Source organism: Apteryx mantelli, chromosome 19 (genome assembly GCF_036417845.1).
Source record: "Apteryx mantelli isolate bAptMan1 chromosome 19, bAptMan1.hap1, whole genome shotgun sequence".
In the NCBI taxonomy this organism is placed as follows: Eukaryota; Metazoa; Chordata; class Aves; order Apterygiformes; family Apterygidae; genus Apteryx; species Apteryx mantelli.
The window spans coordinates 16,404,136-16,430,682 of record NC_089996.1 but is presented as its reverse complement, the minus strand read 5'-3'; the positions used below and the strand labels follow the sequence as shown (position 1 = coordinate 16,430,682).

Sequence of the window (26,547 nt, the reverse complement as noted above, 5' to 3'; positions counted from 1 at the left end):
CGGAGACCAGGCCAGCTGTGCAGAGGACGCAGCACGGGTGCCTGGCACCGCCGGCCCCTCTGCAGCCGCTGCAGCCACGCATATCAGTAGCTGGGTGCCCGTTGCACCCGGGTCCTCGCCCGGCGCCGTGTGCAGCCCATCGATCTGCTGCGGCGGCCCCGGGGCGGCACGGGCAGGCTCCCTGCAGCCTCCGCGCCCGCGCCGCCCCGACGTTGGGCGTTCAGCAGGAAGGCCGCGAGCAGGGTGAAGGCAGTAATGAGAGGAGCAATGTTTGCAGCAGACCTAGCAAGGGCCTAATTGCAGCTGCGCTGCCTGACCTTGGGTACTTTAATTAATTAGCGGGTCTCTCTCTCCCCTCAGAAATGAGAGCAGCGCAGCACAGCCGCTCCTTCCCGGCAAGGAAGCTGCCGCCAAGCAGAAATGCCTTAATGCAGCTTCCCGTCGCCCGTCGGCACCACCGCCTCGCCGCAGGTTGCTGCCGAGCACAGCGAGCTGCAGCTGGCCAGCCCTGGCCTGGGGGGCCCGCGGGCTTTGCAGCAGCTCAACCCCCCCTTCCTGGGGGCCAGCGCTGCTCATGCTCCTGCGCCACGGGCCAGGGCCCATCTCCAGCCCCGCAGGGCCCAGAGCACCTGGGAGAGGGGGAGGCTGCTCACGCCCCATCCCTTGCGCAGCAGAGGGACAGGGGCTCCTTCCCCAGCCCCTTAAGAGAGCCAGGGAGGCTGCTGCATCAGACTCCTTCTTCCAGCCTTTTTGCCAAAAGCAGGATAAAACTGCACTGAGGGCTTAGAGAAAGCCAAGGAGAACCTGAGATTAAGTCATTAAGACTGCTGGAGATAAGTTCAAGGGTGGAAAGCTTCCCATCACAACTCCTCCATCACTCTGACACTTGCTTGGCAAGTAAACAGCTATTTTTAAACTTAACAACTAGGGCTCCAGCAAGCTTTGAAGTGCCAGAACAACATAACTGACAGCTTCCTTGGAAACAGAAGCAGGAAGCTCCGAGTCAGTGCCAGCTCAGCTCCTATGAGGCACCCGCAGGAGGACAAGCCCAGGCAGGGCCAGCTCCCTCCCCAGCAGGTACACCTGCTCCCAGGGCAGGTCTCGCCACCACAGTCCCCACTCCCTTCCTGAGGACACCAACACCAAGGTTAAGTTTACTGCAGCGCTTTTTTTATTTTTCCTTACACAATGATGTGTTGTTGGGCATTACAATTTCTCAACTTTAGGATGACTTACAAATTTTGGTTTTCTACTGTCATGTGAGAACATTAAGGCAACGTACAAAAATCTTACATAAATTAAACTTGATGCATAAATTTACAGGTGTAAATGCAAAGTTTCCGCAACTCAAGTTGAGTAACTTCAGCCCCATGATGTTTTACTGGGATACAGGTGGGTAGGAAAATGAAGACTGGTTCATAAGGCTTGGATGTGATATGTGTCCCAACCTTGCTAGAACGGCAGCAACAGAAGTGAATTCTTGATGGACTCCTACCAGCCTCTACACGAAATCTGGAATACTCCACACTGAATGTACTGGAAGTCTGACTCCAAATACCCTGTACAAATCTGTCCCGAGCCCCAGAGCCTGCGCTCTTGGAGAAGTGTCACTGTCAGTATAGCAAGTCATGAGAACCACTGTCAGAACGGGCTCCCTGCAAACACAAGTTACCCTTAGCAAGGATGTCACAGGAGTGAGGCACCTGTCCCAGGCTTAGATCAGATCTGTACAGGGTATTTTGCTAAGGTGTACACCAAGGGAACAGTTAACTTGAATACAAGGTCAAATCAAGTGACAGCTCGACAATCCAGTGCTGACATTTGTCTAACATCAGATACAGACTTTCCAAGGGCAAGTTTCTTTTGAAAGAAGGCTTATTCCAGTTTTATGAGGCTAGCATGAGGTGTATAGATTTGCCTGGGCAAATGTATACTAGTGAAACAACTCATGCAGCAGATGCTGTGCATCTGCTAGCAGTCCATTTAGAAGCATTTACGGTGGACAATGGATGGGCCAGACTCATCATATTCCTGCTTGCTGATCCACATCTGCTGGAAGGTTGATAGAGACGCCAGGATGGAGCCACCAATCCAGACAGAGTATTTACGCTCAGGTGGGGCAATGATCTGCAAGAGAAGAGGAGCAGTCAGAACTGCCCAGGGTTTTCCTGCCTCCTTCCACCACACACAGGGGCCTGCACCTTTGTCTGCAGGGGGACAAAGGCGTATTTCTTACCTTGATCTTCATTGTGCTAGGTGCCAGAGCTGTGATTTCCTTCTGCATTCTGTCAGCAATTCCAGGGTACATTGTGGTACCACCGGACAATACTGTGTTGGCATACAGGTCCTTCCTGATATCTACATCACACTTCATGATTGAGTTGAAAGTGGTCTCATGAATGCCACAAGACTCCATGCCTAGGGAGAAGAGTTGCAGGCTTGTTAGTACACACGCAGCACCTCATCACAGTGATGCCAACCCCACAGCTCAACACAGCCAGAGCACTGCAGCTCCCACACCAGAGGGGCACCCTGGGTGCTACTGGCCTGCTCTGGCCCATACCTACCCAGGAAGGATGGCTGGAAGAGGGCTTCTGGACACCTGAACCGCTCATTGCCAATGGTGATCACCTGACCATCAGGCAGCTCATAGCTCTTCTCCAGGGAGGAGGAAGAGGCAGCAGTGGCCATCTCCTGCTCGAAGTCCAGGGCGACATAGCACAGCTTTTCCTTTATGTCACGGACAATCTCCCTTTCAGCTGTTGTAGTGAAGCTGTAGCCTCTTTCTGTCAGGATCTTCATGAGGTAGTCTGTCAGGTCACGGCCAGCCAAGTCCAGACGCAGGATGGCATGGGGCAGAGCATAGCCCTCGTAGATGGGCACAGTGTGGGTGACACCATCCCCAGAGTCCATAACGATACCAGTGGTACGACCAGAGGCATACAGGGACAGCACAGCCTGGATGGCAACGTACATGGCTGGGGTGTTGAAGGTCTCGAACATTATCTGGAAGAAAGAAGAAACAGTTCAGCAGGGAACAACAAGCTGAGTCACTCACACCTGTGTTAGAACATGCATGCCAACATGCAAAAACTGATGTGTGAAAGAAAAGCAAAGAATGCAGGCAGAAAACACAAATGAAAGAAACCTGAGACGTCAAGGAGGAAATGCCAGGAGTAGAGAACCCTGAAAACATTGGGAGAAAAACCTCAGGTTTAAGATGCCATAACAAAAGAGGGTTTGTGAAGATGAAGGTAAGCAGTGGCTATTACCCAAGTAAGTATACCTGTGTCATCTTCTCTCTGTTGGCCTTGGGGTTCAGAGGAGCCTCTGTGAGCAGGACAGGGTGTTCCTCAGGAGCCACACGAAGCTCATTGTAGAAAGTGTGATGCCAGATTTTCTCCATGTCATCCCAGTTGGTGACAATACCGTGCTCAATGGGGTACTTCAGGGTGAGGATTCCTCTCTTGCTCTGGGCCTCATCACCTACGTAGCTGTCCTTCTGCCCCATGCCCACCATGACGCCCTAGGAGGCAAGGCGTGAGTCAGCTCCGTGCGCCGCAGCACCGCCCCAGGCGCACCCACTCCCGGCAGGGCGCTCCCAGCTTACCTGGTGTCTCGGGCGCCCAACAATGGAGGGGAACACAGCACGGGGAGCATCATCTCCTGCAAAGCCAGCTTTGCACATGCCGGAGCCGTTGTCGATGACGAGCGCTGCAATTTCTTCTTCCATTTTGAAGGATCTGACGGAAAGAGAGCGAGTCCTCGCTCAGCCACCCTCCTGCGCAGCCCCGCCGTCCCCGGCGCCACGTCACGCCCGCACAGCTCAGCGCCGGGCAGGGGCCGCAGTCCCGGCCCCGGGAGGCCGCGCTGGCAGCGGGCCAGGGCCAGCCCTCGCCCCGGGTGGGGGGGGGGGGCTCCCGCAGACGGGCCGGCTCCCTGCCAAGCGGCCGTCGCCCGCCGCGGGGCGGCTCTTGCACAGCGCAGCGGGCCGGGCAGCCGCGGCGGAGCGCCGGCGGGCAGGGCCGGTCCGGTCTGGTCTGGTCCGGTCCGAGCGCGGCAGCGCCGCTGCACCGCGCCGCGCCCGGCACCCGCCCGCGCCGCGCCGCCGTTTGAATCTCCCGCGCCCTGACGTCACTCGCCTCCGCAGCCAATCGCGCCCCACCCTCCCCCGGCTCGCGCCCCCCTCCCCCCCTACCACAACGGCCCAACTCCCATTCAAACGGGCGAGACCACTCCAACGGCGGGGGGGGGGGGGGGGGGAAGAGCCAGGGCGGCCACAGCCCACCCCAACAGCCAGCCGGGACCGGCACACTGCAACCCCCCCCCGCGCCCATCCCCCCCCACCGGGGCCTCAGTGGCGCGGCCCAAGTAGGGGCGCGAGCCACGCCCTAACGGCTAACGGCCACCGGCCCCGAGGGCAGCGGGGGGCTCGGGCCACACGGGGCCGGGCGGGGCAGGCCGGTACCTGTGCGGAGGAGGCTTCTCACGGTGCGGGGGGGGAAGACGATACCGCCTGGTCTGCTGCCGCCGGCTGAGTGAGACCGTCGAGCGCGCAGCCCCACGCTTTTATACCCAGGGGGCGCTGGCCCCTCCTAACCAGCCGAGAAGATCGCCATATATGGAGATCTTTCAGAAACACGCGCTCCCATTGGCTGGCGCGGCCACGGCCACGTGGGGCGGCTGCCGGTCTGCCCCCGCCCCGCAGCACCCCGGAACCTGCATGGGGCTGGAGGGGCCGCGCGGGGGGGGGTGAGGGGGGCGGCGGCCCCGGCCCCGGCAGCACCCCGCGCCGGCCGCCAGCACCGGGCACCCTGCCGCCGCCGGCACCGCCCCGCGCCCGGCCTGGCCTGGCCTGGCCTGGCCCGGCCCGGCCCCGCCAACCAGGGGCGCCCCGGGCACGCCCGCGGCAGCCGGCACCCCCCCAAGGCAGCACCTTGCACCCGCTGGGGCAGCACCTTGCACCCCAAAGATTGCACCGTGCACCCCCCCAGGAAGCACCGTGCACCCCCCGGAGCAGCTATGCATCCCCTAGACAGCACCGTGCACCCCCCAGGCAGCACCGTGCACCCCCTGGGGCAGCCGTGCATCCCCCCGGGGCAGCTGTGCACCCCCCCAGACAGCACCGTGCACCTCCTGGGGCAGCTGTGCACCCCCCAGACAGCACCGTGCACCCCCCGGGGCAGCTGCGCATCCCCCCAGGCAGCGCCCTTGCGCAGCCTGTGCACCCCTCGGGCACCCTGCACGAGCACGGCCCCATCAGCAGCACCATACCCCCCCCCCCCCCAGAAAGCCCGGTGCCGCCCTCAGGCAGCGCCAGGCCCCCCTCGCAAGGCACCCGGCGTCCCACGGGCCGTGCCAGGCACCCTGATGCGGGCGCCTCAGGCAACACCGGGCGCCCCGCAGACAGGGCTGTGCACCCCCGGCGCGGCTCCGTGCGCCCCGCAGACAGCGCGCGGGCACCCTGCTTGCAGCACCGCCCCCTCGGCAGCACCGAACACCCCCACAGACAGCGCCGTGCACCCCACAAATGACACCGAGCACCCCACGGAGAGCACCGGGCACCCTCAGGCAGCGCCGTGCACCCTTCAGGCAGCGCTGCCCCGTCGGCAACCCCGTGCACCTTGTGGCAGTGCTGCATGCGGGCTGCGCCGTGCACCCCACGGACAACACCGTGCACCCCACAGGCAACACCATGTACCCCACAGACAGTGCTGTGCACCCCACGGACAGCGCCATGCACCCCACAAATAACGCCGTGCACCCTACCGTCGCACACCATGCACCCAGTACCACCCCGTGACCGGCACCGCTCTACCAGCAGCTCCGAGCACCCCCCGGACAGGCGGTGCACTGCGTGCGCGGTGCGGTGCAACCTGCGACTGCCCCTGGCGCGGCGCGGGCAGTGCTTGGCGCCCCACGGGTGGCTGTGTCCCTGCATCATGCGCGGCCAGCACGCGTGGGGCCCCCCCACACCGCCTCGGCTCCGGCAGTGCCATGCACCCGTGCCAGGGTTGACGTCCCCGGGATGTCCCCGGCTGGCCAGGCCTGGCGCCATGCCGGGATGCGTGACCGGCTCCCCACGCTTTGCCGGGGCTGCGCGTCCCCGTCGGCAGGGCCGCGCCGGGGCACTGCTGCCCGCCCGCGCCACCGTGCTTCTGCCCCACGGCTGGCCCTGCCGGCGCGCCGGGTCCAGAGAGCCGCGTGCCGTGGCCGGAGTGCCCTGTGCCGTGGCTGGAGCACCGTGTGTGATGTCCGGAGTGCCATGTGCCATGGCTGGAGCGCCATGAGCCATGCGGGGATCCCTGTGTGCCACATCTGGAGCGCTGTGTGCCATGGTTGGAACACCATGTGCCATGGCTGGAGAGCCACGTGCCATGGCCGGAGCGCCGTGTGCTGTGGCCGGAGCGCCGTGTGCCATGGCTGGAGAGCCACGTGCCATGGCCGGAGCGCCGTGTGCCATGGCTGGAGCACCATGTGCCATGGCTGGAGAGCCACGTGCCATGGCCGGAGCGCCGTGTGCCATGGTTGGAACACCATGTGCCATGGCCGGAGTGCTGCGTGCCGTGGCCAGAGCACCATGTGCCGTGGCCGGAGCACCACGTGCCATGGCCGGAGCACCATGTGCCATGCAGGGAGCCCCATGTGCCAAGCCCGGAGCGGTGTGTGCCGTGCCCCAAGCCCTACGTGCCGTGCCTGGAGTGCCACATGCCGTGCCGGAGCGCCGCACGCCCCTCCAGGCCCTCCGTGGCAGCGGGCGACGCCGCGGCGCCGGGAACGGGCAGCACGGCACGTGCACCCCGGCACCGCCGCTCCGCTCCGCTCCGGGGGTCGCCGGCTCCTCACACCCCCCCCCCCCCGCTAACTTTTAAGCAGGAAACGTTCGATACAGGGCAACAAAGCGGCCAGGGATGAGGCGGCGCCCCGGGGCCGGGGGGCCGGGGCCAGGGCTGGCGGCGCGGCGCGGCCGTGGGCGGCGAGGCGAGGCGAGGCGAGGTGCGGCGCGGCGCGGCGAGGCGCGGGGCCGGCCCAGGTAGCGCGTCCCGGCATGGCTATATTAGGAGAAATCGGGGCCGGTGGCGCGGCCGCGCCTCAGCCCCGAAACCGCCCACGGCCCAGCCCAGGCCGCCGCCGTCGCCGTCACCGTCACCGCGGCGGGACCTTCGCCCCGGCCTCGCGCCCGCGCCCGCGTGAGGAGGAGGAGGAGGAGGAGGAGGAGGAGGAAGGAGCCGCCGGGCCGGGCGCTGAGTCACGGCCGCCCCCCCCCCCCCGGCCGGCGGCGGTGGGACCGGGCCCCCCCCCCATCCCCGCCACACTCGGCGTCGCCGCAGCGACGTGCGGCCCCCCGGTTGCCGTGGCGACGGCTGGGTGTTGGCGCGGGGACGGGGGCGGCGGGGCCTGGGGACCGCGGGCGGCCGCGGCGAGGCTGGGTGCTGCCGCCGCCGGCCCTTCCGTCCTGACCCCGGTCCTGACCCCGACACATCCCCATCCCAGTGTTGTCCCCGATCCCGACCCCGTCCCCTATCCCACCCCTGAACCCGATCCCAACCCCAGCCTGACCCCATTCCCACCCCGATCCTGGTCCTAACCCCAGCTCCGACCCCATCCCCAACCCCATCACTGATGCCATTCCTGATCCTGACCCCATCCCTGATCCCATCCCTCACCCTGACCCCAATTCTGACCCCAATCCCAACCCTAATCCCAATTCCAACCCCAACCTCATCCCCATCCCTGATCCCATTCCTCACCCCAACCCCAAACCTCACCCCAGTCCCAGCCCTAATCCCAATTCTGACCCCAACCCCATCGCTGATGCCGTCCCTGACCCCGACCCCAGCCCCTGTCCGGTCCCCGACCTGAACCCCAAACCTTGACCCCATCCCCAATCCCAGCCCCTCCCTGCTCCTGACCCCTGGATCCCAACCCCGGGCCCGACCGGCTCCCCGGCGGGGGGCTCGGCCCACCCCCGGCACAGCCCCCGGCTCGGCCGGCCGGAGCGAAACCAGACTGCGGGGAGGAGGAGGAGGAGGAGGAGGAGGAGGAGGAAAAGGGAAGAGGCGCAGCAGCGCCGGCAGGAGTAATCCCGCCTCCGGGCAAGCGCAAGGGCCCGTCACGAGCGCGTCGGGCCTCAGCGAGTGGCTCCGACCTTTCGGCGGCGGCAGGGGGGGGGGGGGCGCGGGGGGGAGGTGGGGACAGGCACGTATAAATGCGGCTCCCGGCCCCGCGGTGCCGGCACGCGCCCGCCAGCGCCGGCGCTCCCGGGCCCCTCCGCGGCAGCCCGGCCCGCTCAGCCGGGCCGGAAAGCCGAGCCGGGGCGGCGTATCCGTTTCAGCGGGCGGTTAGCGACACCGCGGCGGGCGGCGGCGGCGGCGGCGGCTCGGGTAACGCTCCCGCCTGCCCGGGGGGGCCCGGCCCCCCGCGCTGTAAGAGAGAGCCCGGGCATGAAAAAATCATGAGGCAACCAATCCCCGGGACCTATTTTCAGGAACAATAACTCCGGCGGAGCCCGGACACCGGAGCTGCCGGCACGGCGAGGGGGCGGCGGCGTCAATCAGGGCCGCGGTGTGGCCCCCCGCCGGGTCCTGCTGGCCCCCAGCACCCCCCGGCCCTGCCACGAGCCGGGGACAGGAGCCGGGTGTCCGCGCCCCGGCCCCGAGCTCTCCTGCATCCTGCAAACCCTCCTCAGGCTGCAGCGCGCTGACACCGGTGCAATGAGTTTGAGGCGGTCTCAGCCCTGCACCAGGTGCCCCGACAGCCCGGACCGCAGGGCACCCCCAGCATCGTCCTGCGGCCGGGCCGGGGAGGGGGCCGCCGTGACCCCAATCTGCCGCCGCCGGTGGGATTTGGGGCCACAGGACAGATGGAGGCCAAGGGCCCCAAAGCGGGATAAAAGGTTTAAACTAATCAAAATGCCTGGCTAATTGTAAGGCGCTTAGGGGCCGGCCGGGAGGCAGCGCCCGGCTGGAGGTGACCCAGCGCCGAATCAGAGGCGCCGGTAACCCAAACCCGCCCGGGCAACGGATACGCCGGCCCGCGCGCCCGGATCGGGTTCCCACCCAAGTTTTCCACCCGCGGCTCAGCGGGGACGGCGACGGTGAGAGCCGGGGCCGGCGCGGAGGGTGGCGCGGCGTGCCGGAGCCCCGGGGACCCGGCCGCGGTGCCCCCTCGCGCCGGGGGCTTCAAGCGAAAGCCCCGCTCCAGGCGGTGGTGGCGTGGGCGCCCGTTGCAATCCGGACCTGCTCTGTAATCCTACCTGCACCTAATTAACCGGACCCCCGCGGCGCCGTGCCGTGCCGTGCCGTGCCGTGCTGCACCACGGGGGCCGTCGCCCCGGCCGCCCCGCCGGGACCAGCGCAGACGAGCCCCAGCGCCACGGCCGCTGTGCGCGCGGGGAGCCCCCGGCAGCCCCCCTCCGGCGGAAGATGCCAACGAATGGGATCCACCAGGTCCTGAAGATCCAGTTCGGGCTCATCAACTGCGAGAGCCGGTACCTGACGGCGGAGACCTTCGGCTACAAGGTCAACGCCTCGGCGCCCAGCCTCAAGAGGAAGCAGATATGGACGCTGGAGCAGGACGACGCCGACAGCTCCGTCGTCTTCCTCAAGAGCCACCTGGGCCGGTACCTGGGCGCCGACAAGGACGGGAAGGTGCAGTGCGAGGCGGAGAAGCCGGGCCGGGATGAGCGCTTCCGCATCATCACGCAGTCGGACGGGCGCTGGGCGCTGCAGTCGGCGCCGCACCGGCGCTTCTTCGGCGGCCGGGAGGACCGGCTCTCCTGCTTCGCCCCCAGCGTCACCGAGGGCGAGCTCTGGACCGTGCACCTGGCCATGCACCCCCAGGCCAACCTGCTGAGCGTCAGCCGCCGCCGCTACGCCCACCTCAGCGCCCACGAGGACGAGATCGCCACCGACAGCAACCTGCCCTGGGGGGTGGACGCCCTCATCACCCTCTGCTTCCAGGACAAGAAGTACTGCCTGCGCACCGCCGACGAGCGCTACCTGCGCAGCGACGGCACGCTGGTGCCCGAGCCCGGCGCCCGCACCGCCTACACCCTCGAGTTCAAGGCGGGCAAGCTGGCCTTCAAGGACTGCGACGGCAAGTACCTGGCGCCCACGGGGCCCACGGGCACCCTCAAGTCCGGGCGCAGCTCCAAGCCAGGCAAAGACGAACTCTTCGACTTGGAGGAGAGCCACCCCCAGGTGGTCTTCACCGCCGCCAACGGCAGATACGTCTCCATCCGGCAAGGTAGGGGCTGCACAGCCTGGGCGCGGGGGGCCGGCGCCTGCCCTGGCTGCCCCAGGGGGGTGGCACCAGGGACTGGCTCGAGAGCACCCCCGGGACCCCCAACCCGGGGGGGGGACCCCGCGATAACAACCCCGGGTGCAGCCCTGTGTGCCGCCACAATCGTGGGTTGCAGCAATGTCCCTGCTCACCCGCCACCCTGGGGACATGGGCAGCCCCCGGCCTTGGGGCTGGTGTGGGGAGGCCACGGGTGGGGGGTGCCCGGGGCCCTGCCTGGGAAAGGGGCGCCACTGAGCAGGGCCATGCACGTGCATGTGTGTGTGCATACATGTGTGCATGTGGGGTTGTGTGTGCAGCTCTGTGCAGTGCTGCATGTGTGTGTGCATGTGCAGGGCTGTGTGCAGGGCTGTGTGTGCATGTGTGTTTGTGCGCAGCTCTGTGCAGTGCTGCATGTGTGTGTGCATGTTTGTGCGCAGCTCTGTGCAGTGCTGCATGTGTGCATGCATGTGCAGGGCTGTGTGTGCATGCGTGTTTGTGTGTGCAGCTCTGTGCAGTGCTGCATTTGTGTGTGCATGTGCAGGCAAGGCTTTGCAGCGTGGTGCACGTGCACGTACGCATGTGTGTGTTTGCAGGCCCTATACGGAGCTGTGCGTGCCTGCACCTTTGCGCATGCGCGGTGCATGTGCATGTACATGTGTGCGTGCAGGGCTCTGCACGGCACAGTGGATGCGTGTGCATGTTTGCACACACAGCTCAGTGCAGTGCCACACGTGTGTGCATGCAGTGCTCGGTGCTGTGCCCCATGCCGTGCCCAGGTTCAGGGCAGAGCCTGGCTGCGGCAGCCAGGCAGAGCTGCGCCTGCGGCCAGACCCAGCAGCGCAGAGCCGGGCATGGAGCAAACGGGGGCACTGGGAGGGGTGGGGGGTCCCTGGCTGCTTGCCCAGGCCATAGAGGCTGCGCTGTGCCCCCAGCCGCCCTGCCGCCCCCGGGAACGCGCCTGCCCTGTGCCAAGCGGCTTACGGGGGGGTGACGGTGGCAGGCGGGCTATAAATAGGGGGGTTGCGCAGATGGACACAGCAGTGATCAGATTAATGATCCCAATTAGAGCGATTGTTTGCAGAGGGATTTAGCGCTGCCTGGGAAGGGCCGGGTGGGGGGAAGGCACCGGGGACCATCGGCTCCCGCGGCCGGAGGGGGCCAGCGTCGACAGCCGCTCCTGTCCGGCAGGCGTCAACGTCTCGGCGAACCAGGACGAGGAGCTGAACCACGAGACCTTCCAGCTCCAGATCGACCGCGACACCAACAAGTGCAGCCTGCACACCGACGCCGGCAGCTACTGGACCCTCGTGGCCCACGGGGGCATCCAGGCTGTGGCCACCGAAGCGTGAGTGCGGGGGGTCCCGGCGAGCGGGGGGGGGGGGGGTCCCGCTCTGCCCCGTGCCGCGGTGCATGGCAGGGTCTGGGGGGCCGTGCCGTGGCGCTGCCCGCCCCGGCTCACGCTCTCCTTCTCGCCCCGCTGCCAGCGCTGCCAACACCATGTTCGACATCGAGTGGCGCGGCCGGCGGGTGGCCCTGCGCGCCAGCAACGGCAAGTACATCTGCACCAAGAAGAACGGGCAGCTGGCAGCCGTCAGCGACGCCGTGGGTGAGCGGTGGCTCTGGGGGGGGGCGGCGAGCGCGGGGCCGGGGCGCAGCGGGGCCGCTCACGGCCGCTTTCGCCGCAGGGGAGGATGAGGAGTTCACCCTGAAGCTGATCAACCGGCCCATGCTGGTGCTGCGGGGCGAGCACGGCTTCGTCTGCTACCACCGTGGCTCCAACCTGCTCGACTCCAACCGCTCCGTCTACGACGTCTTCCACATCGTCTTCAGCGACGGCGCCTACCAGATCCAAGGTGGGCAGCGGGGGCCGGAGCGGGGTCTGCGGCAGCGGCACCGGCGCCGGGCCCCGCTGATGGCCCCTCTCGGCTCTCCGCAGGCCAGGGGGGCAAGTTCTGGTACGTGGCAAGCAGCGGGGCGGTGTGCAGCGACGGCGACCTCTCCGAGGACTTCTTCTTCGAGTTCCGGGAGCGCGGGCGCGTCGCCATCAAAGGGAAGAACGGGCGGTACCTGCGCGGGGACCCGGCCGGCACCCTGCGGGCCGACGGCGAGTCCGTGCTGCGGGCCACGCTCTGGGAGTACTGAGCCACGCGGTGCCGGGCTGCCAGCTGGTGCCCCGCGGCTCGTGGCACAGGCGAGGATGGCGGCAGAGCCTGCGGTGGCACCGTGCATCCCAGCTGTGCCCCTGACCCCCCCTGCCCTGGTTCCTGGCATTAAAATCCGTCTGGATTGTACTGCGGGGGCCTCGTCTTCCTTCGCCGCCCGCCCCGTGCCAGCTAGCGCAGCTCTGCCCGGCCCATGCCGAGGCGCCGGCACCGTGCTGCCTGCCGGGACCACGTGGGAGCCCCCTGCCCCGCGCTCGGCGTGCCACGGCGTGAAGGGGCAAAGCGGGGCCGGGCTCCCGGGGCCCCTTTCTGCGGGGCAGCGGATGCAGCCTGCACCACGGGCGCCCAGCACCACGCGGCAGAGCCACACCGGCACCCGCCGCTGCCGGCCCGGGGCGAGCGCGGCCGTGGCGGGAGGGCGGCTCCGCGGGGCGATGCTCAGCCCCTGCGCAGTTCGGTTAGGGCTTTGGGCAAGGGGCAGACCCGGAGACCCAGACGTCTCAGCGGGGCACGCGGGGGCCAGTGGCGGCAGCCCCCACCAGGAGGCAGAAAGGAACAGACGGGCACTCGCTGAGCGGCACGATCGTTTTCATGGCAGACGACAGATTTACAGACACCGGAGCAGTGCGGGGAAGGACCGCGCCGAAACACGCTGCACCACCACGGAAATACAAGATCGTTTGTAGAAACGACAGGGGAGCGGAAAACCCCCTCCCCTGCCCAGCAGAAAACGGGGGTCTCCCGGGCGGGCGCCCGCTGCGCCGCCCCGGCACAGCGCCCTGTTCGTCCGGATTCCTGAAAGGCAAGGCAGCGCGGGGGCACGGCCCGCGGCCGCCGCGAGGGCGCTAAACTACCACAGCGAGGACGATCCACGAGACAGCAGCGGCCCCGAGGGCTGCCGGCCGCCGGCGAGTGGGGGGGGGGGGCGCCGGGGCGGCAGGGCCGGGATGGGCCAGCCCAGAAGCCCCGCTCTGCCGCCGGGCGGCTCTTTGGGAAGAGGCGCCGGAGCCCCGGCGACCCTCCGCGCTGCCGACAACACGACCACGAAACACGCGCACACACACGCACAGGCACAACCCGACCCGCCGCCGCGGCCTCCCTGCCCCTCGCCGCCAGCTCGCTCCCGCCCGGGCCCGCTCCTCCTCCCGCGGCGGGAGCCGCTCTCCGGCCCTGGCCTCGAGCTGGCCGGCGGCGCAGCCTTGCCCGGCCCCGGCCGGGGGGGCTGGGGACGCCCCGGGGCGCGCTGGGCCGCCCCCGTCCCTGCTCACAGGACAACAAGGCTGGGGTTGCGCAGCTGCCTGTAGATGTGCAGGAGCTTCTCCGCCGTCGCGGCGCCCTCCTCGCCGGGGGGCGGCCGGTCTCGCAGCGACTGGGCCTCCTTCAGCAGCATCTGCGCCAGGCAAAGGAGGGGAGAGGGAGGGAGGGAGGCAGGCGTCAGCTCGGGGCCGCGCCACGGGGTCCCCACGGCGCTGCGGCCGCCCGGGGCGCTGCGGCGCGGGCTCGCGACTCACCTCGTGGTTAGCCTGGATCTGGCGCAGGTACTGCATGCGGAGGTCGGGGGGGCCGGAGCCCTGCGCCGCCTGCTCCAGCACCAGGGCCTGCGGGGAGCAGAGCGCTGCGTCGGCGAGGGAGCCGCGGCCGTGGCGCCGGGGAAGCTTGCACCCTCCGGAAGAGGCGCATCCCCAGCGCCCGCCTTGCTGCATCGCCTCCGTCCGTACAGACCCCGCTCCGGAGCGGCTCCGGGAAGGCTCCCAGCGAGCCGCAGAGGCCCTGCTCCATTTAGCCCCCGCGCCGAGCGGGACCCGTTTCTGGGACAGACGGCAGGCGTCTCCCCGAGCTCCTCGGCACGAGCGCCCGGAGCGCAGAGGCCCAGGCTCGGGAAGGGAGCGGGCTCCGTGGCAGCCCGGCTCCGCCAGGCCCTGCCGAGCGGGTCTGCCACACGGTGGTGCCAGAGAAACCCCGGCCCAGAGCGCTGCGCTGGGCCCCAAGGCTGCAGCCCCGGCGCCTCGGCTCGCTCGGGGCCCCCGCGGCCCGGCCGCGCGTCTCCCCGCGGTGGGATCCCCGGCCGGGGTCAGCGCGCCTCCCGCCAGCGCCGTACCTGGATACGCCGGATCACGGCGTGATGCATCCTGCACATGTCCGCCAGGGAAGGGCTCTCCATCAGGATCTCCACGGCCTGGATGGGGCCCGCCGGGCTGAGGTCGTTCATGGCCACCTGGGACAGCGAGCACATCCTCACTGCAATCATTGCCGGGCGTGAGGACAGCCCCAGGAGCCTCCCTGCAGGCACAGGGCCAGGGCAGGGACCCTGGGAAGCGACTGCCATCCCTCTCCCGTCCCTGCTCCCCGGACACAAACACCTCATTCGCTCTCCTGTCCGGTACAGGCAGACGAAGCAGCAGCCGGGGAAGCTGCCAGCCGAACCGAGGGTGCGATGGACCAAGCTTTGTTCAGCCCCATGGAGGGGAACGTGACCAGCCCCACAGCTCAGGGCAGTCAGCTGGCCGTAGCTGAGACCTCTCACGCTCATTCCACCCCGGCTGGGACCTGCGTCAGAGGCAGGTGCCTCCGCCAGGAGAGCAGCCGCCGGTCTCGCCTGGTGCCATTCTGGGATGATTCGATGCCCATTCCCTGATGAGATACCTGCTGCCACCCCAGCGGATTTAATCCTGCAGGCTTAGCCCAAGCGGAATTAACGCTGCCACTAATCACATTGGCAATATTAGGGCTCTCAAGTGTGAAGCAACCTGAACCAGGTCATCACCAGCACGCAGGCAGCTGGGCCTCTCGGCGGAGGGTTAACCAGCCGTGGCGGGAGAGCTGGGTAGCAATTAGTATTTTTCCTTCGCGCTTGAAGAGGGACTTTCGCATTATTGGGGGAAAAGCTGCAGCAGATCAGATTTAAATCCAGAATCCAGCCATGTTTTCCCCTCGCTTTGCAGAATTAGCAAAGTGCAGCAAGCCAAACGAGCAGGGAAAGCTCGTTTCTTCCCGCAGCCCAGTCGGACACTAGGTCAGGGCATGGCGAGCATCTGAGGTTATCGAGTCTCTGCAGGGCTCAGTGAAGAGATGGCTGCACCGAGGGAGAAGTGTTTGCACACGCAGGTACAGCCCCAACGCAGCGAGAGCGCAGGGCAGGAGCGACACCGCTCCAGCGGACAGGCAACGGCTGGCTCCATGCGTGCCAGCCACAGGGGCCCAGCTCCCGCCAGGGGCATCCAAACCCCACCATGAAATGACTCGGTCTCGCTGCCTCTGGCTTGGGAGGACGATGGTTTCCCAAAAGCCCAGACTACAACTCAGACTTGCTACCAGCCGCTCAGGTGACCTGGCAGTGCCGCTTACCCTGCACCACCTTGCTGCAGCGCAAGGGCAAAACGTGCCGAGAGACGTGGTCTCCAGCAAGACAGGCCCAGACGAGGCCCCGCAGATCTTGCAGACCAGCGAAGGGACACCAGGAGGGGAGGGAGAAGCTGCGCACAGCTGGGAAAGGAATCCTGCCCTTCCCCCTTGCAGTCCAAGAGCGGCGTGCCTTGCAGGCCACCGCCAGGCAGGGAAATGAGAACATCTGGGGACAGAGCCCAGCCTGGAGCGGGAGGGGAGCAGGAACAGCCTTTGGGAAGCCCAGGGTCGGTAGAAGGGGGACCAGCGATCCAGCCCAACGCACAGGACCCATCCCAGCAGCCCAGCTGGCCGGGAGGCTCCGTATGGCACACCAGAGCGGCCCACGCAGCCCCGGGGAGGGCCCCTGCACCCCTGGGATACGGCCTGGGGTCAGCACCGAGAGGCCAGGCTTGGCCAGACGTCACCCAGCTGCCCATCGCAAGCGAGGGGCCGGGGGCAGCGAGATGGAGCTGGCTCCTCGGGGCGGGGGGCCGCGTGTCTCCCTGCAGGGCTAACCCATTCCTTGCCTCTCGGACAAGCAGCTGCACCTCGCCTCCGTCCGGGGCCGCGCCGCGCACCGACGCCACTTCCCCGCTGCTCAGCGCCTCGGCCCCAGCGTTCTCGGCCAGCAGCCAGCGCAGCGTGGCACAGCTCAGCGGGACGCCTGGGGACGAGAGGAAAGAAAGCAGAGCTCGTTACGCCCCCGAACACCCTCCTTCGGGCCCGAGCAGCATGGCTAAGGCCAGGCGTCCCCGCACTGCTGCCACATGAGTCCCACTAAGCAAGTCCAGAGAGCAGTGGCCGGGGATTGTAGCCCTTGCCGGGCGCTGGCCACGCGGTGATGGCACGGCTGGGAAGTGGTTGCACAGACGTGAGGGGCAGGAGCCAGGGCAGCTGCTGAGAGCGGTGCAGCAAGCGCTGGCGGGAGCGGGGGGCGCCCGGTGCCCCCTGTGCGCATGCAGCTGCTGCAAGGCCAGGGCCGATGCCGTGGTTTGGGGCCGTTCCCCTCCCTCCGCAGCCCCACACCCTGCGACAGGCCGAGCTCAGTCGTGCAACCGCATCGCTTCCACGTGCCAGCCCACGAGCGGCCTGGACACGAGCCTGGGTGGTGGGACTGTGCGGGGTCACCCAGACCCAGCAGCGGAGGGACCCACCTGAGCTGGAGTTTTTCAGTGCGTTTTTCAGCAGCTCCGAGGACACCCTGATGGACGCCGCCGAGGGAGGCAGGTTTCCGTCTCCCGGAGCCTGGGGCGGCTCGCTGTCCTTCACTCCTTCGGGTTCAGTCTGCTCCCTGGACACTTCCAGGAAGGTCTCTACAGGGTCTGGGGGCGCAGGGGGGGCAGCCGCCGGAGGGGAGGCATCAGGCCCGGGGGGGCTGCTCTCAAAGCGCAGGCACTGCAACATGTCAATGGTGCATTCGCTGAGGGGCAAGCAGATCCCCTCTCTGTCCGGGGAGAGGATGGGCGAGTCGTCCGGGAGGAAGTCATCCAGGGCCTCGGAAGAGTCGGAGCCGCTGCCCAGAATATCCCGTAAACTGTAGTAGAGGGCACAGGAGATGGTCAGAGGCAGGTCCAGCTTGGTGTCCGCAGGAGAGCCGAGGGGCAGCGTCAGCTCCCTCTTGTTCCCAGGCAGGAGCTGGTCGATGGGGAAGGTGAAAGTGGTGCCTGAATCCGCAGAATCCTCCTCTAAGGCACAGGGGCTGGCAAGGAGCTGAACGCACAGGGTCCAGCCCTCCTCCAGGCTGTACTCGCTGCAGTTCTCCAGCACGCAGGAGATGGTTACGGCATCCTGGAGCAGGAGGCAGCTCCAGTTGGCAGTGACGGTGCAGGCAATGGGCTTCTGGCCTTCCTGGCTGGACAGCAGAGCCGCGCTCACGTTCATCACCTGGTTCAGGCTGGCCAGCGCTCGGTTCTTCTGATCCACCGCCTTCTTCAGGAAGGAAACTCTGCAAGGACAAAGCGCCAGCTGAAACAGCAAGAGGGATGGCGGCCGGGACGCCTCGAGCAGGCGAGAAACTGCCCCGGAAACACCCCACAGGCCCCTCGCCAAGGCAGCCCTGGGATCCCTGCGGCTCGAGGACACGGTGCCGGCAAGGCCTTTCTACCCACGAGCCCGTATCAACTGAGCTGGTCCCGAGTGGCTCCGGGCAGCAAGGCCCTGCACAGGCCTCCTCACAGACACTTCCCTGGGCTCGGACTCTGAGCAATAGGAACAGCAGCACAAAATACGAGTGGGCTATAAATCTTGCTCACAGCCCAGGCAGGTACCGATGGCTTCGGGAATCCCCCTGCGAAGGGAGGGGGACTCATCCGAATCTCCTCCTCGCACACAGATGGCCGCAGAGGTCTCAGGCACGCGCCTGCCCTGCCTGTTCCTGCGGACTTGGCAAGCGCCGCGGGCTGTCTGGGCGCGCCTGGCACCCTGCCTCTCCCACCTTCTGTCACCGAGGCTGTAAACACCAGCCCGCTCGCAGCATCAAAGAGCCGTCTGCCTCGAGAGGGAAAAGGGCAGCAGACAGCGCTGGCGTTAAACAATATTTTTATACCCATCAAGGTCAGGGGCTTCCCAGCCAGTCTCCTGGAAGAACCATTCCGGAAAGGTAAACCTTGGAGCAGTTACTGCCTGGCTGCAAAACGCTTTATTGCCGACCCTTGAGCCAGGAGCTGACATAGGAAAATCCAGTTAGGCGCCCATAAACAGAGCGACTCACAGAGTAACAGCACCGGCGCGCGGTGCCGAGCGGCCCTGCCCTTTACCTCTCCGAGGCGTTGCCTATCCCGGACAGCAGCTCCTTAATCCTTCGGCCAGCTTCGGCGGGCGTCATCCTGGCGGGAGGAGCCTCCTCGGGGCTGCACAGGCCGCAGGTCATGAGACGCCCTTTGGCGGACAAGGCCAGCAGCTCCGATTCACCTGCAGGGGCGACACGGCACAGGTGAGGGAAGGAAGGGCGGCAGGAGGAGACCGGCAAGGCAGCAGAGGTTTCCCAGCTGGCTGGGGAGCAGCCGCGGGCGGCCAGGGGGGCACAGGCCGGCGGGACAGGTGCCCTTCGCTTCCACCGCCTGCCCCAGGACACCGGGAACTGGAGGCATCGGTTCAGGGCTGAGCACAGCCTGCCCGGGAGGCACACGCGGGAGCCGCCTCTGCGCGCTGGCCGACACAGAGCAAACGCCGTGTGCCTGCGGGGCCCCACTGCGCCCCTGCCGCGCGGGGAGACTTTGCAAAAGGGAATCCACCAGCCAGGCCCTTCCTGCCCCGGGCACCGGGAGAAGAGAAGCGGGAGAGCAGATGCACAAGGGCCGAGTGACCGCAGACGGGTACGACGGAGACAGGACACGGACCACGACAGCACGGCCACGTAACACGCAGCTCCCAGGCAAGGGGCCGCCTGGGCTGCCCCAAGAGTGGAAGTGCCCCCTCCAGCCTGTCCTGTCCCCTGGCACTGGCCTTGCCCTGCGCGGGGCTGCCCGCGCCTCCTGCCCGCCGCCTCAGCCATGCTTTCCACAGCTGGCAACCCCCAAGCGAACACCAGCACCAGCAGGAGACACCACGGGAGCAGGAGCGCTCCGGGAGCCGGAGCTGCCATGCAGGGTTCCTAGCGGTGAGACGCATGCAGCTCCACGTGCAGCGATGGGCTCCCTCGGCCGCCGCGAGGCAACGCCAGGCCTGCCCTGCTCTCACCTGGGTGCCCCAGGAGTCTCTCCTCGCTCGCTCGCTTGCCTTTTCTGGCCCTGTTTGCTCCTCGTGCCGCCCCGTGGAACGGGCTCATCTACGGGCTGAGACACGCTTCTCCCCCCCCTCGTCCCCAGCGGCTAGGCACTCTGCTCCTTTCCTCCGTTCCCGGAGCAGAGGCCCAGGGCGAGCACTGCGCTCTGTCCTGCGCCTGGGCCGTGGTCGGTACCACACGCTGCCCACACCGAGGGGGTGTTAGCACCCAAGCTGCCGGGCTGGAGAGAGAACAGCGCGTGCAGGCTCTGAGCGGCCACACCTGGAGCCCCTAATCCAGCCGACTGCACGTCTGGTTGCCCCTTTCTGGAAGGCGTCTCATCCCAGTTTGTCTGGGTTTCCCTCACGCTCTCCTCTGCGCAGGGACCCGAAGGGGACAGACACGGCTGCGGCGGGTGCCCCACGGCCACCTGCACAGACAGGCCACCTCCTGCAACGCCAAGGTGGAGCAGAGCCTCGCACGAGACAAACCACGACCACGCAGGGCAAGAGACTGAGCTCCGAGCACGCCTTGCGCTCGGCCCCACAGTCAGCATGCTCGACAGAAACGACTTACAAAAACGAGGGGAGTCAACAAGAACGGAAGAAGGACGGAGCCCAATCTGGACCTTAACGAGGGGTGGAGACGTACAGGCCGGAATAGGCAGCTATCCTGCCCCGTTCCACCCCAAGACCCAGCGTACTCCCCTCTGCTGGCAGTACCTTCTGATGCCCGAGAAGACAAGGAAAGAGCCACAACACTACAGATACTTAAACTGGCCGGAGACAGGACGGGAGGCAGGACGCCGGTGGAGCTCTCCGCGTCCTCGGGGTCGGAGGACTCATTGACCCAGTCCAGGTCGACCGCGGAGATGTCCGAGTGCGTGCTGTAATACATCCGGCTGCCGCTCCCGCAGGCGGCGCAGAGGATGGGCCCGCGCAAGTAGTACTCCCTGAGCTCCGGCACCGTGGCCTCCTCTCTCTGGTCTGCCTTGACAGCCACCATCTTGCCATAGTGACCGACCGCCACCACACAGTCACAGCCAGCATCTCCAAAAAGCTGTTCGTCCTCAGCCTCCTCCTCCTCCGCCGCCCTCCGCTCTGTTCTCAAGGCCCCGATGAAGACGATGGGCTCTTCCAAATGATGAAGGATCTTAACAGGGGGGTCTTGGCTCGAAACGTCGTGACAGCCATCAGCAGTCTGAGAAGAGCTGAGGGCCTTCAGCGGCACGGAGCAGAGCTGTCCATCGGGGAAGCCGCAGAGGATCATAGGAGACTCCAGCATGGCAGCGTCGATCCCAAAGAGCAAGCTGAAGAGGGGCTCTTCCAGCACAAACCCCCCCGAGCACCACAGCCCCTCCCCGGACCCCACGGTGCCCGGGGAAGACGCGCAGCACAGGACAGGCAGGAAGCGCGAAGGCGGGCCGTCCCCCTCGTCTCCAGGCTCGGGGCCGGGGCAGAAGCCCACCTCGCTGATCTGCCGGTACGGGGGGCTCTCCTGCTCGGGGTGCGGAAGCTCATGCAGTTTCATCCACCATTTGCCCTGAGCCTGGGACAAAGTGATGACGAAGTTGTTGAGCAGCGTGAACGTGCACAGAGTGGAGTCTGGGAAGATGCAGGCGTCTGAGTCCACAGGGAAGACGCCGGAAGGGCAATTGCTTTCTTGGCCGTCACCATCAGTCTGCTCCATTAACCTTCAAGCAAACAAGGAAAAGCTCTCAGCCAAGCCGCAGGGTGAAGCCAGCACTTCTCTTGGCCGCCTCTCACCCCGGCCCTTGGAAACCACCTCCCCAAAGCACAGCTTTTAGCATCTGCTGCAAAAACAGTGATCTGGAGAGAGCTAATGCTCCAGAGGGCTGAAACTTCAAACTGCTTAACGCTTGCCATGCCTTCGGGATGCAGGCAGAGGGGACAACGAGGGCAGCGCAAGCAGCTGCGGCTGGGCTGGGCCCCAACGCACCAGCCCAGTCCCGTGATGCAGTTCAGGGACTTTAGGGCCAAAGACTCCTAAATGCAGAGAGCCTGCGACAAGAGAGGTAGGAGAGATCCATGTCTGAGATGCTACGGTGAGCATTTCTGAGGGTCACAAAGAGATTCCCCCTTCCCACCTTCTCCCTGAACAGCCAGGGCCCTGAGCCCGGGGCCAGGCGGAAAAGCAGCTACTTCCCCAGCGGTCTCGCTGTGACTCTCGGGGGGATGTAGGCAGAAACCGAGGGGAAGCCTTCTCTGAGCAGGAGGGCTCTGCGCCTGCTAGCTGCTGCTGACGGCGCTCAGGGATGCGAGGGGACAGGAGCCCGGCGGCCGCAGGGCCGGCAGAGACGAAGCCCGCACGCCGCCCAGGTGACACCCGCCTCACCTGCTTTGCTGATCCAGGGACACGCAGTAAATGCCGCTGTGGGCACAGAGGATGTAGAGCTGCTTGGGGAGGGGGAGCAGTTCCATGTGCCACACCTGGTCGGGGCATTTGTACACGGCCTGGGTGGAAAAGCAGAAAGAAACGTCACCTTCCAGCAGCGGTGGCAGCGGCAGCCCAGCCCACCGGGAAAGGCTGCTCCCTGCAGCCGGGCACAGGAGGGTTGAGGAATGGAGCTGCCCCTGCAAGAGGAAGAGCGCTTCCCCACAGCCGTGGGGCTGCCGCGGCCCACGCCAGCCCCGGGAGCCCTCCTCCCCCGGCCCGGGCCGCCCCGCGCGCCTGGCACACGAAGGCTGCAGGACGCGGCCCCCGGGCCTGCCGCAGACGCAGGCGCCGAGGCGGCTTCAGTGCCCACACTGCCAGCCCGCGCGCGCTGCCAGCCACAGCGGAGCCTGCTCACAGACGCCCAGGCAGGGCTAAAACTCCTCTAGCGCAATAAAGAGATCGCTCAGCGGACAGCGTTACCTCCTGGGCAACCCAAAAGCAACTGCAAAGCAAAGTAGCTATTTCCTGTTACATGCGTATAACGGCCCATTGCCAGGGAGAAGCCCATCGCCGGGCAGCACTGCAGCTCACGCTCCTGCCCAGCTTTCACGTGGCCCTTCTGCTTCGGGGTAAACAGCTGGGCAAAGTGCAGCCTGCCGAGGGGCTTCTCCCCAGAAACAGCTGCATTTTCCTGGGAAAGGAGCAACTGCCAGCTGTGGAGAACAGCGTTAGGATCAGAACGAGAGGAGCTTCGTGTAACAAAGAAGCAGTCAGCACCTCACGCTCCCTGAGGAGAAGGGAAGGAAAATAGAAATCTGAAAGCCTGTACATGATCTACTTTCCTGAGAAGGAGTGCAGTGTAGGAGGCAAATCCTGATATTACAGCGATGGCTTTCTTAGAAATGATAATAAGAACAAATTAAAAAAAAGAAGCTGTATATAACTCAACACGACGACTGCTGTTAGTCACAGCAGAGACAATAGTGAAACCCTTTGTATGTGAGAAACGAAAGAGATGTCGCTTCATTTGAGAAGAAAAAATCTTTTTAGTTTGATTAAATATGTTTGTCTCACAAGATTAGGAGAGAGGTCAAACAGCGGCACCCCCCTGCACCCCAGCAAGGGGCCTCAGAGCCGGGTAGCGGGCTCTGAGGCTGCTGGTGAAATTCCTTTGCTGCCCTGGTCGCCGGGCCCAGGGCGGAGGAAAGGCCGGGAAGCGCTCGCCCCTCCGAACGCCGGCAGCTTGGCTCTCGGGGTGCCGCAGTCTGAGCTGGGTGCAGCGGCCGGGCTCCGGGAGTTTCACTTCCCACGCCGCAGGCTCCAAGAGCTGCTGCTGTGCAAAGCCGATTTTTTGGGGACCTCGGGAAGGACTTTGGTCTCAGACCGAGGCTTTTGGAGGCGGCTGGCGAAGGGGGAAACGCGGTTCAGGGCCGGCACCCCAGCTACGCTCGCCCTGTCCTCAGGTCTCACCCCCTAGGCCGCTCCCCAGCCACGGAGAGCTCTCCTGCCCCGCAGCCGGCTCGGGGGTCCCGAGGCGAAGCCCCCCGGCCCCGGGGTGGGCTGGCGCAGCGTTGCAGCTCACCTTCAGCACTTTGCCCTCCTGGTCGTAGACGTAGACGAACTCGCTGCCGTTGGAGAGGTAGATCTCGTTCTCGTGGCACAGCACTCGGGGCTTGCCTGACACCAGCCCCCCGACCGGGCAGCAGAACCCGGCCAGGTAATCCACCCTGTGGCCCACGTGCGCCATGGTCCTGGGGCAGGGACGCCGTGCCAGCCTGGGGACACGGGGACAGGCCGCGGTCGGTGTGGAGAGACGCACACACCCCCCCCCCAAACAAGGGCCCGCGTGGGGGAGCAGGGCCGGGGCGGCCTCCCACGCCGCCGAGAATGGGGGTGCCCGGCAGGGGGGGATGACCCACGGGGGGGGGAAGGGGACTGGGCCCCTCGCGAGCGCCCCGGACACGGGGTCTGACCCCAACCCTGCCCCCGGGGCCACAAACTGCCCCACGCACCAAACCCGCCCCGAACACACCTCGTGTCCCAGCCCCAGCCCCCAAACCTGCCCCACTGCCTCAGTCTGAGCCTCTGTAGCCCCCCAAACCTGCCCCACCCCTCAGCCCCAGCCCCCTAAGCCCATCCCGCACCTCAGCCTCAACCTCCAGCCCCCCAAACCTGCCCCACACCTCAGCCTCAACCCCCAAACCTGCCCTGCACCTCAGCCTCAGCCTCCGAAGCCCCCCCAAACCTGCCCCACCTCTCAGCCCCAGCCCCCACAGCCCCCCACGCCTCAGCCCCAGCACCTCCAGCCCCCCGAGCCTGCCCCATAGCTCAGCTCCAGGGCCCTAGATCCGTCCCCCACCTCAGCCCCAGCCCCCCAAGGCCGCCCCCCCACCTCCCCTGCCGCCCCCGGCCCAGCCCCACACCTCAGCCCCAAACCCCCGAGCCTGCCCCCCGCCTCAGCCCCTGCCCCCACCCCCCCCAAGCTGTCCCCCCCTCCCCCCCCGTTGCCGCCCGGCGGGGCTGCGGGTACCGGGCGGGGGGCGCGGGCGGCTCCGCTTTACGGCTGCGCGGCGGCCGCCGCAATGGGCGGGGAGCTTGCGACAGGCCGTAAAGCGGGGACGGGGAGGGGGAGCGGGCGGGACGCCGGGCTTCCCTCGGCCGCGGGCACCGGCACCGGGACCGGGAATCGAATCCGAATCCGAATCCCGGCGGCCCCGCGCCCGGGGGGCCCGGGCGTCCTGCCCTCCTTCCAGCTCGGCTGGGGCGGGCGCGCACGGGCCGCGGCGGGACACGGGGACACCCCGAGGGGACGGGGACACCGTGAGGGACAGGGGGATACTGCGAGGGGACACGGGGCCGCCCCCCGGGGGGACACGGGGCCACCATGAGGGGACACGGGGCCACCCCCCGAGGGGACACGGGGAGGCCCCCACGAGGGGACACGGGGACACAGCGAGGGGACATGGCGCCGGCGGGCGCAGCGACGAGGGCAGCGAGGGTGCCGCTGACAGGGACTTTATTGAAGGCCTGCGAGTGCTGGGGGGCGTCGTGCCCGGCCCACCGCCCCCCCCGGTGCCATCCCGCACCCGCGTCCGGTGGCCCTGCGGCGTCCCCGTGGCCGCAGGCGAGGTCCGGCCGCCGGCAGGACGATGCCTGGCAGCTCCGGCGGCTGGGGAGGGGATAAACTCCTGCTTGGATGAGGCTCCTCAAACTCGTGCCGCATGTGCTCCAGGTGCCGGGAGCCGCATGGGGCGTCGCGAGGGGTGCGGAGCGGCGGGGGGCCGGCGGGCGGGCAGGGGCAGCCCCCGGCGGCGCACGGGGCGCCGGGCCCCGCTCAGCTCGTCGGCGAAGGCCTCCACCTCGGCGAAGCGGGCCGTCAGCCACCCCAGCTGCTCCTTCAGGACGCTGAAATCCTTGTACAGGTCGTCCAGGGCCTTGGAGAGCGAGCGGATCCTGCGGCGGGCGGAGGGGGGGTGAGGGCTGGGGGCCAGCCGTGCCGCCCCCCGCCGCCCCCCACTGCCCCTCACCTCCCGTAGTCGGGCAGCACCGTCTCATGGTCGAAGAGCAGCAGGTTCCTCATCTGGGACGTGATGGCGAACTTCCAGTTGTCGAGGACCACGGTGAGGTTGGCGCAGCCCTTGGCGGCGGCCTTCTTGGCTGCAGGGGCAGGAGGGGACGGGGTGGGATGGCCGGGGGGGGGACACCGGGGCTGGCCCCACACCGCTGCCGCCCCCGGCCCAGCGGGGAAGGGGGTCCCGAGCCGCGGGGAGTTACCGTCCGCCCTGTCATCCCACGCCGTCGGCGGCTGCTTCGGCTTGGCCGCGTAGCCAAGGGCCGCCAGGAGCAGGAGAGGGAGAAGCCGCATCACGATGCCACTGTGGGACAGGATGGGTGAGAAGCGCCACGGCGAAAGCGTCGCGTCCCCGCGGCCCCCGCGCTGGCGCTGCCAAGCCCCGAGGAGGCTCCCCCGGCCCTGGAGAGGTGCCCGGGGACCCCTCCGCCACCTGGGGACCCTCCTCGCACGGACCCGTGCAGGCCGCCTGCTCCCATGTCCTGCCCCCCACGCGTGGGGCCAGGGGAGCAGCTCCCGGAGCCACCGTCCCCACAGACCAGTGCTCCTGGGAGCTGGAAAGCGCCTGCCACAGCCAGGGACCCCAAGGCTCGCTGGCTGTGGGACATTGCGCCCCGAGGGCCGGGCTGTGTGCAGCACATGGGACCCGGAGCCAAATGGGTCGTTTCTGTCTCCTACCTGCTGTGTCGAGGTCCCGGCCGGTGCGGACGGAGGCAGCCGCTCGTCCGGGCTCCGCTACCCCCGGCTCTGGCTCCAAGCGGCTCCTTCCTTCCCCTTTTAACACACTGGCCTGGCGTGGGGCCCAGCCACATGCGGCCGGCGGCCGTGCTGCTGATTGCAAACAGACCGTCCTGGCCTGCTGCGGGCAGCGGGGCCGGGGCTGCGGTGCAGGGTGCCGGGCACCGGGGCCAGCAGAGCCGGGCTGCGGGGCAGGAGCATCTTGCCGGGGCCACAGTTCGCCCCGAGCCCCCTGGCAGTAGCCGCTCTGGCAGCGCAGGCCCACGGCCACCAGCCACAGGCACGGTTCCAGGTAACAAATCGCAGGA

At 67.1% G+C, this 26,547-nt stretch overlaps 4 protein-coding genes across 6 annotated transcripts; 1 reads left to right on the top strand and 3 right to left on the bottom strand.

Annotated features, from left to right (window-relative positions):
• Positions 1 to 1,148: 1,148 nt before the first annotated feature.
• Positions 1,149 to 4,547, bottom strand: ACTG1 (actin gamma 1). The gene is made up of 6 exons (XM_067308059.1): positions 4,469 to 4,547; positions 3,611 to 3,743; positions 3,287 to 3,526; positions 2,568 to 3,006; positions 2,237 to 2,418; positions 1,149 to 2,127 (listed from the first exon to the last, which is right to left on the bottom strand). The coding sequence occupies exons 2-6, from the start codon at positions 3,731 to 3,733 to the stop codon at positions 1,984 to 1,986; spliced, it is 1,128 nt and encodes a 375-aa protein (XP_067164160.1). The 5' UTR covers positions 3,734 to 3,743; positions 4,469 to 4,547; the 3' UTR covers positions 1,149 to 1,983.
• Positions 4,548 to 9,270: 4,723 nt separating this feature from the next.
• Positions 9,271 to 12,525, top strand: FSCN2 (fascin actin-bundling protein 2, retinal). Its single transcript, XM_067308319.1, is given in 5 exon segments — positions 9,271 to 10,248; positions 11,473 to 11,629; positions 11,769 to 11,961; positions 11,963 to 12,137; positions 12,221 to 12,525. Coding segments are annotated over 5 exon segments (1,554 nt in total). The 5' UTR covers positions 9,271 to 9,425; the 3' UTR covers positions 12,427 to 12,525.
• Positions 12,526 to 13,364: 839 nt separating this feature from the next.
• FAAP100 (FA core complex associated protein 100) lies at positions 13,365 to 24,499 on the bottom strand. Of its 3 annotated transcripts, XM_067308086.1 has the most exons (10): positions 24,461 to 24,499; positions 23,513 to 23,705; positions 21,889 to 22,007; positions 20,256 to 21,226; positions 18,587 to 18,740; positions 16,985 to 17,775; positions 16,358 to 16,494; positions 14,545 to 14,661; positions 13,958 to 14,044; positions 13,365 to 13,836 (listed from the first exon to the last, which is right to left on the bottom strand). In XM_067308086.1, exons 2-10 carry the CDS (start codon positions 23,675 to 23,677, stop codon positions 13,711 to 13,713), a joined length of 2,667 nt encoding a protein of 888 aa, XP_067164187.1. In that variant the 5' UTR covers positions 23,678 to 23,705; positions 24,461 to 24,499; the 3' UTR covers positions 13,365 to 13,710. The 3 variants fall into 3 exon arrangements, with proteins under 3 accessions (XP_067164187.1, XP_067164188.1, XP_067164189.1); XM_067308087.1 differs by lacking the exons at positions 13,365 to 13,836; positions 13,958 to 14,044; positions 24,461 to 24,499 and having other exon boundaries at positions 14,575 to 14,661; positions 16,347 to 16,494; positions 23,513 to 23,917; XM_067308088.1 differs by lacking the exons at positions 13,365 to 13,836; positions 13,958 to 14,044; positions 24,461 to 24,499 and having other exon boundaries at positions 14,605 to 14,684; positions 23,513 to 23,917.
• A 415-nt stretch (positions 24,500 to 24,914) lies between these two features.
• On the bottom strand, positions 24,915 to 26,493 carry LOC136993657 (uncharacterized). The gene is made up of 4 exons (XM_067308094.1): positions 26,180 to 26,493; positions 25,705 to 25,805; positions 25,458 to 25,587; positions 24,915 to 25,383 (listed from the first exon to the last, which is right to left on the bottom strand). The coding sequence occupies exons 1-4, from the start codon at positions 26,311 to 26,313 to the stop codon at positions 25,137 to 25,139; spliced, it is 612 nt and encodes a 203-aa protein (XP_067164195.1). The 5' UTR covers positions 26,314 to 26,493; the 3' UTR covers positions 24,915 to 25,136.
• Positions 26,494 to 26,547: the final 54 nt, after the last annotated feature.